The 11,808-nt window shown below is 36.1% G+C and overlaps 1 protein-coding gene across 1 annotated transcript in view; it reads left to right on the plus strand.

Moving 5' to 3' along the window:
* BOD1L1 (biorientation of chromosomes in cell division 1 like 1) overlaps positions 1-11,808 on the plus strand; it is a 54,793-nt gene that overhangs the window by 12,319 nt on the left and 30,666 nt on the right. Inside the window, exons 7-10 of the mRNA XM_007446038.1 lie at positions 7,469-7,635; positions 8,785-8,896; positions 9,554-9,692; positions 11,038-11,110. Coding sequence (XP_007446100.1) covers positions 7,469-7,635; positions 8,785-8,896; positions 9,554-9,692; positions 11,038-11,110 — 491 coding nt within the window. The remainder of the gene's footprint in view (positions 1-7,468; positions 7,636-8,784; positions 8,897-9,553; positions 9,693-11,037; positions 11,111-11,808) is intronic.

Below are 11,808 nucleotides of genomic sequence, written 5' to 3' on the forward strand. Positions count from 1 at the left end.
TATCTCTTAACTCCATTCCCTAGGATTATTATAAAAGATGAGATCTTGTATGAATATGCCATGTGTCAGTGGCACAGTCCACAAGACTGCCCTCATGTTTGACACCAATTGCAAATTCGGAGTCCCCAAGACCACCTTTAGGTTTGGTAATTCACTAGAAGGACTCACAGAACACATTGAAAGTTGTTAAACTCATAGTTATGGTTTATTACAGCTAAGGGACACAGATTAAAATCAGCCAAGTGAAGAGGCACATAGGCTATAGAGTCTGGCAAAATTCAAACACAGAGCTTCCACTTGTCCTTTTTTTTTTTTTTTTAATTGAAGTATAGTTGATTTACAATGTTGTGTTAATTTCTACTACACAGCAAAGTGATTCAGTTATACATACATATATATTCTTTTTCATATTCCTTTCTATTGTGGTTTATCACAGGATATATTTTTTTAACATTTTATTTTATATTGGAGTATAGTTGATTAACAATGCTGTGTTAGTTTCAGGTATACAACAAAGTGATTCAGTTATACATGTATCTATTCTGTTTCGAATTCTTTTCCCAATTAGGTTGTCACAGAATATTGAACAGAGTTCCCTGTGCTATACAGTAGGTCCTTGTTGGTTATCCATTTTAAATATAGCAGTGTGTATATGGAAATCCCAAACTCCCTAACTATCCTTCCTCCCACATTCTTCCCCCCTTGGTAAGCATAAGTTCCTTCTCTAAGTCTGCAGGTCTGTTTCTGTTTCGTAAATAAGTTCATTTGTATCTTTTTTTTTTTTTTTAGATTCTGCATATAAGCAATATCATACTATATTTCTCTTTCTCTGTCTGACTTACTTCACTCAGTATGACAATCTCTAGGTCCATCCATGTTGCTGCAAATGGCATTATTTCATTCTATTTAATGGCTGAGTAATAATCCATTGTATATATGTACCACATCTTCTTTATCCATTCTTCTGTTAATGGACATTTAGTTTGCTTCCATGTCTTGGCTATTGTAAACAGCGCTGCAATGAACGTTGGGGTGCATGTATCCTTCCAGACCATGTTTTTATACAGGTATATGCCCAGGAGTGGGATTGCAGGATCATATGCTAGCTCTGTTTTTAGTTTCTTAGGGAACCTCCATACTGTTCTCCAGAGTGGCTGTGTCAGTTTATATTCCCACCAACAGTGAGGGAGGGTTTCCTTCTCCACACCCTCTCCAACATTTATTGTTTGTGGATTTTTTGATGATGGCCTGGTGATGTGAGGTAATATCTCATTGTAGTTTTGATTTGCATTTCTCTAATAATTAGTGATGTTGAATATCTTTTCATGTGCCTCTTGGCCACCTGTATGTCTTCTTTGGAGAAATATCTATTTAGGTCTTCTGCCCATTTGTCGATTGGGTTGTTTGTTTTAATGATATTAAGCCGCATGAGCTGATTGTAAATTTTGGAGACAGATCCCTTGTCAGTCACATCATTTGCAAATATTTTCTTGCAATCTCTGATTGTCTTTTCATTTTGTTTGTGGTTTCCTTTGCTGTGCAAAAGCTCTTAAGTTTAATTAGGTCCCATTTTTTTATTTTTGTTTTTATTTCCATTACTCTGGGAGATGGATTGAAAAAGATATTGCTGCGATTTATGTCAGAGAGTGTTCTGCCTGTGTTTTCCTCTAAGAGTTTTGCAGTGTCCGGTCTCACATTTAGGTCTTTGATCCATTCTGAGTTTATTTTTGTGTATGGTGTTAAAAGACTGTTATAATTTCATTTTTTTACATGTAGCTGTCCAGTTTTCCCAGCACCACTTATCGAAGAGACTCTTTTATTGTAGATTAATCGACAATAGGTGCGTGGGTTTGTCTCTGGGCTTTCTATCCTGTCCCATTGATCTTTTGATCTATAGTTCTATTTTTGTGTCAGTACCATACTGTTCTGATGACTAGAGCTTTGTAGTATAGTCTGAAGTCAGGGTGCCTGATTCTTCCAGCTCCGATTTTCTTTCTCAAGATTGCTTTGGCTATTTGGGGTCTCTTGTGTCTCCATACATATTTTAAGATTGTTTTAGTTCTGTGAAAAATGCTATTGGTAATTTGATAGGGATTGCATTGAATCTGTAGATTGCCTTGGGTAATATAGTCATTTTGACAATATTGATTCTCCCGATCCAGGAATGTGGTATATCTTTCCATCTGTTTGTGTCATCTTTGATTTCTTTCATCAACGTCTTACAGTTTTCGGAGTACAAGTCTTTTGTCTCCTTAAGTAGGTTTATTTCTACATATATTATTCTTTTTAATGTGATATTAAGTGGGATTGTTTCTTGAATTTCTCTTTCTGACCTTTTGTTGTTAGTGTATAGAAATGCAAGAGATTTCTGTGTATTAATTTTGTAGCCTGCGACTTTACCAAATTCATTGATGAGCTCTAGTAGTTTTCTGGTAGCGTCTTTAGGATTTTATACACATAGTATCATATCATCTGCAGACAGTGACAGTTTAACTTCTTCTTTTCCAATTTGGATTTCTTTTATTTATTTATTTATTTTCTGATTGCCATAGCTAGGACTTCTGAAACTATGTTGAATAAAAGTGGCGAAAGCGGACATCCTTGTCTTGTTCCTGATCTTAGAGGAAATGCTTTTAGCTTTTTACCGCTGAGTATGATGTTAACTGTAGGTTTATAGGTATGGCTTTCATTATGTTGAGGTATGTTCCGTCTGTGCCCACTTTCTGGAGAGTTTTTTATCATAAATGGGTGTTGAATTTTGTCAAAAGCTTTTTCTGCATCTATTAAGATGATCATATGGTTTTTACTCTTCAATTAGTTCTTGTATCACATTGATTGATTTACGGATATTAAAAACTCCTTGTATCCCTGGGAGGAATCCTACTTGATCATGGTGTATGCTCCTTTTAATGTACTGTTAGATTCAGATTGCTAGTATTTTGAGGATTTTTATTATGTTCATCAGTGATATTGGCCTGTAATTTTCTTTTTTTGTGATATCTTTTTCTGGTTTTGGTATCAGGGTGATGGTGGCCTCATACAATGAGTTTGGGCATTTCCTCCATCTGCAATTTTTTGGAACAATTTCAGAAAGATAGGTGTTAGCTCTTTTCTAAATGTTTCATAGAATTCACCTGTGAAGCTATCTGGTCTTGGACTTTTGTTTGTTGGGAGTTTTTTAATCACAGTTTCAATTTGAGTACTTGTGATCAGTCTGTTCATGTTTCCTGTTTCTTCCTGGTCAGTCTTGGGAGATTGTACCTTTCTAGGAATTTGTCCATTTCTTCCAGATTGTCCATTTTATTGGCATACAGTTGCTTGTAGTAGTCTCTTAGGATGCTTTGTATTTCTGCGGTGTCTGTTGTAACTTCTTTGTCATTTCTAATTTTATTGATTTGAGTCCTCTCCCTCTTTTTCTTGATGAGTCTGGCTAGTGGTTTATCAATTTTGTTTATCTTCTCAAAGAACCAGCTTTCAGTTTCATTGATCTTTGCTATTGTTTTCTTCATCTCTATTTCATTTATTTCTGCTCTGGTCTTTATATTTTCTTTCCTTCTACTGACTTTAGGTTTTGCTTGTTCTTCTTTCTCTAGTTGCTTTTGATGTAAGGTTAGGTTGTTTATTTGAGATTTTTCTTTTTTCCTGAGGTAATACTATATTGCTATAAACTTCCCTCTTAGAATTACCTTTGCTGCATCCCATAGGTTTTGGATCTTTGCTTTCATTTTCATTTGTCTCTAGGTATTTTTTGATTTCCTCTTTGATTTCTTCAGTGATCCATTGGTTGTTTAGTAGCATGTTTTGTAGCCTCCATATGTTTGTGTTTTTTATTTTTCTTTTAGTTTATTTCTAATCTCATAGCATTGTGGTTGGAAAAGATGCTTGATATGATTTCAGTTTTCTTAAATTTACCAAGGTTCGCTTTAAGGCCCAGCATGTGGTCAGTCCTGGATAATGTTCCATGTGTGCATGAGAAGAATGTGAGTTCTGCTGATTTTAGATGGAATGCTATAAATATCAATTAAGTCCATCTGGTCTAATGTATCATTTAACGCCTATGTTTCCACATTAATTTTCTGTCTGGGTGATCTGTGCATTGCTGAGAGTGGAGTGTTAAAGTCCCCAACTCTTATTGTGTTACTGTCGATTTCTCCCTTTATGGCTGTTAGTATTTGCCTTATATATTGATGTGCTCCTATGTTGAGTGCATATATATTTATAATTGGATTGATCCCTTTATCATTAAGCAGTGTCCTTCTTTGTCTCTTATAACAGTCTTTATTTTAAAGTCTATTTTGTCTGATATGAGTATTGCTACTCCAGCATTCTTTTGATCTCTATTTGCATGGAATACCTTTTTCCATCCCCTCACTTTCAGTCTCTATGTGTCCCTAGGTCTGAAGTGCGTCTGTTGTAGACAGCATATATATGGGTCTTCTTTTTGTATTTATTCAGCCAGTCTGTGTCTTTCGGTGGGAGCATTTAATCCATTTATATTTAAGGTAATTATCAATGTGTAAGTTCCTATTGCTATTTTCTTAATTGTTTGGGGTTTGTTTTTGTAGGTCTTTTTTCTTCTCTTCCTCTTTGGTTCTCTTCTGTGGTTTGATGACCATCCTTAGTGTTGTGTTCAGGTTGCTTTTTCTGTGTGTGTGTGTGTGTGTGTGTGTGTGTGTGTGTGTGTGTGTGGTAGTTTTTGGGTTTGCTGTTCCCGTGCAATTTTGATATAGCAGTCTATGTATGTACAAGATTGTTTTAAGCTGCTGGTGTCTTCCCCACCTAGAGAAGTTCCTTTAGCATTTGTTGCAAAGCTGGTCTGGTGGTGCTGAACTCTCTTAGCATTTGCTTGACTGTGAAGCTTTTGATTTCTCTGTCAAATCTGAGTGAGAACCTTGCTGGGTAGGGTATTCTTAGTTGTAGGTTCTTCCCTTTCATTGCTTTAAATGTATCATGCCACTCCCTTCTGGCCTGCAGAGTTTCTGCTGAAAAATCAACTGATAACTTCATGGGGATTCCCTTGTATGTTGTTTGTCATTTTTCCCTTGTTGCTTTTAATATTTTTTCTTTGTCTTTAATTTTTTCAGTTTGATTACTGTGTGTCTCAGCATGTTCCTCCTTCGGTTTATCCTGACTGGGACTCTCTGTGCTTCCTGGACTTGGGTGACTGTTTCCTTTCCCATGTTAGGGAATTTTTTAGGATTTATCTCTTCAAATATTTTCTCAGGTCCTTTCTCTCCCTCTTCTTCCTCTGAGACCCCTATAATGCGAATGTTGGTGCATTTAATGTTATCCCAGATGTCTCTTAGACTGTCTTCATTTCTTTTCATTCTTTTTTCTTTATTTTGTTCTGCAGCAGTGATTTCCACCATTCTGTCTTTGAGATCACTTATCCATTCTTCTGCCTCACTTATTCTGCTATTAATTCCTTCTGGGGTCTTTTTCATTTCAGTTATTATATTGTTCATCTCTGTTTTTTCTTTAGTTCTTCTAGATCTTTATTAAACATTTCTTGCATCTTCTCGATCCTTACCTCCATTCTTTTTCCAAGATCCTAAATCATCTTCACTATCATTATCCTGAATTATTTTTCCGGAAGGTTGCCTATCTCCACTTTACTTAGTTGTTTTCCTGGGGTTTTATCTTCTTCCTTTACCTGGGACATATATACCTTTACCATTTCATTTCATATAATTTTCTGTGATTGTGGCTTTTGTTCTGCAGGCTGCAGGATTGTACTTCTTCTTGCTTCTGCTGTCTCCCAATTGTCCTTTCCTTGTGGTGTTGTAGACACAGTGCCCTTCCTGGCATTGACATCTGACAGTATACAGATTATTGACAAGCAGGGAAACTCACTGGAGTCTTTATGTCTGAAGTTTTTATTGGGGCTTCATCATATACACGTAGTTGATTGCCCATGTGTCTGGTGTCAGCCTCCAGCCCCTCAGGAGGTCAAACTGATACCCCATGACCCAGTGCTCCCACCCTAAATCACACTATTAGGCAATTTGGCTTGACCCATGACCCTAGGTAAATAAAAACACTCCTATTAGGCATGGCATTCCAAAGGCTTAGAGATTATCTCCCAGAATGGAGAAGAAAGACCAGACCTCCCTTTTATTATATAGTTTATTTTTCAGCCAACCCTTATTAAGTACTTAGTGTGTTCCAGGCACTGTGCTCAGTTATTACACTATTGTATAGGTGCAGGTGAGGAAACAGAGTTGCCAAGACAGGGTGTCTCGTCCAGGGTGATATAACTAGTGAGCACAGCGCCATTTCAAACCTGTGTCTGGGCTTATAATCAATACCTTATGCTGCTCTTTACTACATGATTAAATATTGTTTGTGACCTTTTGAAAAGTCAAAAATATTGAATATGATTTGCAATTGCCTGTAGGTAGCATCTTGTAACTTTGTTGCTGGCTCTTGGATAGAATACCTAGAGAGAAAACCATAGGGGAGAAAAAGTAGAAGGTTTTAATGCCACAGATGTATTTTTCTGTATCTCCCATTTTTCATTCTTTTCTTAGTATCCATTAAAAAACTGAATTAGCAGCAATCTCCACTCTTCATAATTATCGTCATGAGGTCATTTGAATACCAATGTAGGAAGAATGCTCTCATCCTGTTAAAACTCCACTTTCTCTAGCCAAATGGAAATTTTAATTCCAGATCCTTTATTGGGTCTTTTCAAGGTTTTTCCTGGACAGAACTAGATTTTCTATATATGAGATCCAAAAAGTAAGAAAATGGCTCTTTTGAGAGTACTAAACAGTACTTAGTACCACTTCTTTACTTCTTGCTGTGCCATGGGGAACTTATCCTCCTTCCTCAGGTAGAGGGGTTTTAGTATATACTTGGTGCAGGGCCAATTATTGATTCTTCCCTCTTCCATAAAAGAAAGATCACAGGTTATAATTAACATCTCAAGTTTACTTTAAAGTGTTGCTTCAGGTGAATTTTTTCAATTAAATACTGGTAAAGCATTCATACCAAGTCTATTTTAATACAAATGAGGATTAACTATTTGTCAAAGAAACATAAATAACTATAAGGCCTAATTTTTCTTTGCCTTTTTGATATGTGAGAAGCTGAAAGAAAGAAAAAATTAATAAGTGAAGAGGACTTACCTGGTGGTCCAGTGGTTAAGATTCCACATTTCCAGTGCAGGGGGCACAGATTCAATCACTGTTTGGGGAAGTTCCACATGACATGTGGTGCAGCCTAAATAAATAAATAAATAGGTAGGTAGATAGATAGATAGATATTTAGATAGATAGATAAATAGATTATAGCCTTTAAAAATGTCAATATCTGGATGTTCAGATACTGATATTTCTCCTGTCAGACCTACAAATACACTAAAACTACATTGATACTACGTTTGCCTCTTGATGCTGATCAAGCATAATGTTGATCTTATTGCTGATTGACGGAAGCACTGATCTTTCTATTGACTTTCTTCCAGACGAAGAAAAGAACAAGCAGAACAAAACAAAAACTCAAACCAATGATCCCAGTGAAGGAAAAGCAAAAAGTATACGGCATGCTTATGTTCACAAACCATATCTTTATTCAAAGTATTATAGTGATTCTGATGACGAGCTTACTGTAGAACAGCGGCGGCAATCTATAGTAAGTCAGATTTGATCTCTTATTATTTTAACCTGTTAAGTCAGGTTGGCAAACTTGACTAGTCTGTTTGCAAGGTACTGGTGAGCATTTGAAACAGTGACATATAGGTTCTACTTTCAGGAACGTTGTCATTTAACTAGGCAGAATAGACATAAACATATGATGGAGGTGTTCATATCATGATTAATGGTAGTGAAAAACTGGTAACACCCTAGGTGTTTCATAATGCCAAAATGTTTGACTCAAATGTGGATCCAGCCATAAAGACAGATGACATCATCCATTAACATAATATTAAGAGGGAAGCACAGTCCATCCACATATTTCCTGCATTTGAAAATACCTCTGAGATGTGCTATTATTAACAGGTTTTTAGAGAAAAAAATTGCTACCTTGTTGTATATGTACATCAATTTTAAGATGGCTTATGATTTCAGAAACATTAAAATATGAAAAATTGTGCATCATAGATTGAGGAAATATTACTACATGAAAAATGACTTGAAGGAAGTGCACCAAAATGTTAACAGTGGCTTATCTCTTGAGGTTAGTTGATAAGGAGTTACGCTTGTGCTTAGGATGTTTGGTGCTTTGAGGCTTTGAGTTATGGGTGGGAAAGAGATGGTAGAGTAACACACAATGACTGGATTTTCCCTGGATTTAAAATATGAGTACAGAAAGTCCCATGTCTAAAACCTGGGTCGAGATTATGACCACAAAGTCACATTTGTTGTAGGACTAGCCTGTCACTTGAATCTGTATTTCAACTTTCTTTTTTTGAGAAAATCAAAAAATTATGGAGACCTACCTCTACACTTGATGCTCATAGATATTTTTACAGCTATCCTTTTAACTGAAATAGCAGTTTATTAAGCCACCACTTCCCAAAATGATACCTTTAAATTGATGGTATTCTTTAAGAGTAATGGAAAAATTTAACTTCTCTCTCTTTTATTCCTCTGGTAGCGTCCAGATTGAAACACATGCACACGCACATACGCACATATGTATATAGTAGTAAATATGCACTTTTGCAGAGCCCATTAATTTGTAAGAACATCTGAAGGGCAAGTGTGCTTTTTTCCCCAAAGTGTTTTTGCTTTTGCCTGATAATCTGTCAGGATAATTATGAATATTTTGTGGTTTTAGGCTAAAGAAAAAGAAGAGAGGCTTTTAAGAAGGCAAATTAATAGAGAGAAACTTGAGGAAAAACGAAAACAGAAAGCAGAAAAGACAAAGTCTTCAAAAGCTAAGAATCAAGGTATAGGAGATGTTAACTTTTAATATTTTAAACTACCTTATATACTCCATTATTTTATAGCTATTAATATAACTTATGAGATATAATTTTGATCATTTTATTTTATATCTCAATAAAACTTCACTTTTTTAAATTATGTATTTTAAGGTATGGAAGATTTCCTTTTTAATCTAATGTGTTTCATCACTTTTTTAATTATACTTCTGTATCTGAAGTAAACATTCTATCACATACCAGATAATACACCTCACATGTTAGCAATTTATTCTCCAGTGATGGTGGAATGAATTATCACTGGAAAGTTTATTGTTAACCTGTGAGTGCTCAAGCCTTGCAGTGATAATAATGGAATTCATCTATACTTCATGTTAACCAAAATGTCAAACATTTATCTGGAATATTTCATTGAACAAAATTGAACTTCCTCTGGACACTGATCTTGTGTGATATAAAATACACAGATGTACATATATGAATATTTGAAATAAAAAATATGACTTCTCCATCTAAAAAATTATTTTTATTCTAACACAGCTTAGAAATATTAAAGCCATTTTGCATTTTTACAGTGATTAGAAAACCTTAATGAAAAACAAATATTACACTGTTTTTAAAACTCTGTTGTGAGATACAGTTTATTGATTGCTTCTTTCCCAGGCAAAAGTAGTGTGGACTTAGAAGAATCATCAACAAAGAGTTTGGAACCCAAAGCCCCCCGAAGTAAAGAAGTCCTTAAAGAACGTAAAGTTTTAGAGAAAAAGGTAGCCTTAAGCAAAAAGAGAAAAAAGGATTCCAGGTACATATTTTATCTGGCCACATTCCCACTGTAACATTCTCTCGGCATGCTTTCAGAAGAGAGGCTTTGAAAATGACAGTAAAGAGTGAGACCTTTAATATGTATGTTACTCCATGTTTATGAAAGACCTTAGGGTTTCCTTTTCAGTATCATAATTCATTGTATTAATATCTATAATATTTCAAAGTAGTGTATACTAATCTTTTGAGGGGGGCAGACTTTTTAGATAATCTGATGGAAGCTTTGGACTCTTTGCCCAGAAAAATGCACATGCATAAGCACACAGTTGCCCTAGAGTTTCAGAGAGTTTATAGACCCTCTAGAAGTACTCGGGAAGTATCCCTGTTCTGGACATTCAGTTACCTCTTTTTGTTTTTTTCGGTACGTGGGCCTCTCACTGTTGTGGCCTCTCCTGTCGCAGAGCAAGGCTCCGGACGTGCAGGCTCAGCGGCCATGGCTCATGGGCCTAGCCGCTCCACGGCATGTGGGATCTTCCCGGACCAGGGCACAAACCCGTGTCTCCTGCATCGGCAGGCGGACTCTCAACCACTGTGCCACCAGGGAAGCCTTCAGTTACCTCTTATGACAGTGACTGCTTCTATTCTCCAGTCTTTCCAGGCAGTTCACTTCACCAGAATCTCATGCTTCTCCCCATAAACCAGAGGTCCAAGCCAAATTTTTTTTAGCACTGCATTATCATGGTTAATTCTATAAGAATTACAAAGCTGAAGAGATTGCGAGTGGCTGTCTAGCCATGAGCTGTAACTTTGCTGTTCCATCGTGATGCAGTTATATAAATTTATCTTAAACTTGAAGATAGCTGAATCAATCATTTGCAGAACTCAGTGGGAGGAGTTACCTCTCATTTTTCTTATAGACCTCATTCCTGTCAATCTGAATAAATAAAACTACCCTGTTTATTCAAAAGATAAGACTTTCAAAATGAAATTGTAGCCCATATCATATTCATCTTCAAGCAACATTCAGGAAATTTTGTTTCAAGAATACTTTCCTATAGGGCCAAGAGTGTTCAATGTCACATTTGGGATTGAGTTCTTTACTGTTGACCAAGAATAGGATTTAAATTGAAATGCACAAGTCTCTATGTACAAATTAAATGTTTATAGTAAAGAAAAGCTAAGGTTTTTTTTTTTAATCTTCCTGAGAAATTCTGATATTTGATTCAGAGTTCATATTTCACTTTTTTTTTAACATCTTTATTGGAGTATAATTGCTTTACAATGGTGTGTTAGTTTCTGCTTTATAACAAAGTGAATCAGTTACACATATACATATGTTTCCATATCTCTTCCGTCTTTCATATTTCATTTTTTCCCCCACCTAGGAACGTTGACGAGAATTCTAAAAAGAAACAGCAATCTGAAGAAGATTCCAAAGAAACCCTCAAAACAATTGAGGTGTGTCTTAATTAATAAAACCCCATTTTAACTGTTCTTTTGTTAGATATACGCCATTCAGTCCTTTGTAGTAAAACTTAGAATACAATCTGATTTTTTCCAAGTTGAATAAAAAATCCATCACATTCAGCATTCTAACACCCCCATCCTATTATGTCCTGAAGTCCTCATTTTGGCAAGTTGATTCTTATGATCTTTAATCTGGATAATAGCTACTTTTCTACTCCCTTCCCTTCCCCCAACTTCCCCACCTCTTATTTCCTATATTGGCAATAATAAAATTGCCAGGAATAATAATGAAAAAGAAAAGGGGAAAAAAAAACTAAAAATCCCTCTACAAATAGATTATCTGTTCTATTCTCTTCCATTCTCATCGACATATGTTCATAATTTTGTAGGTAGATGTAATCTTGCAAAGTGTCTTTGTTTTTTGGGGGTTTTTTTTGTGGTACGTGGGCCTCTCATTGTTGCAGCCTCTCCCGCTGTGGAGCACAGGCTCTGGACATGTAGGCCCAGCGGCCATGGCTCACAGGCCCAGCCGCTCCTTGGCATGTGGGATCCTCCCGGACCGGGGCATGAACCCATGTCCCCTGCATCGGCAGGCGGACTCTCAACCACTGCGCCACCAGGGAAGCCCCACAAAGTGTTTTTTTTGTTTTTTTTTTTTTGTCTTTTTTTGGCTGTGTTGGGTCTTTGTT

This window comes from Lipotes vexillifer, unplaced genomic scaffold (assembly GCF_000442215.2).
Source record: "Lipotes vexillifer unplaced genomic scaffold, Lipotes_vexillifer_v1.1 scaffold1469, whole genome shotgun sequence".
NCBI classification, from domain to species: Eukaryota; Metazoa; Chordata; class Mammalia; order Artiodactyla; family Lipotidae; genus Lipotes; species Lipotes vexillifer.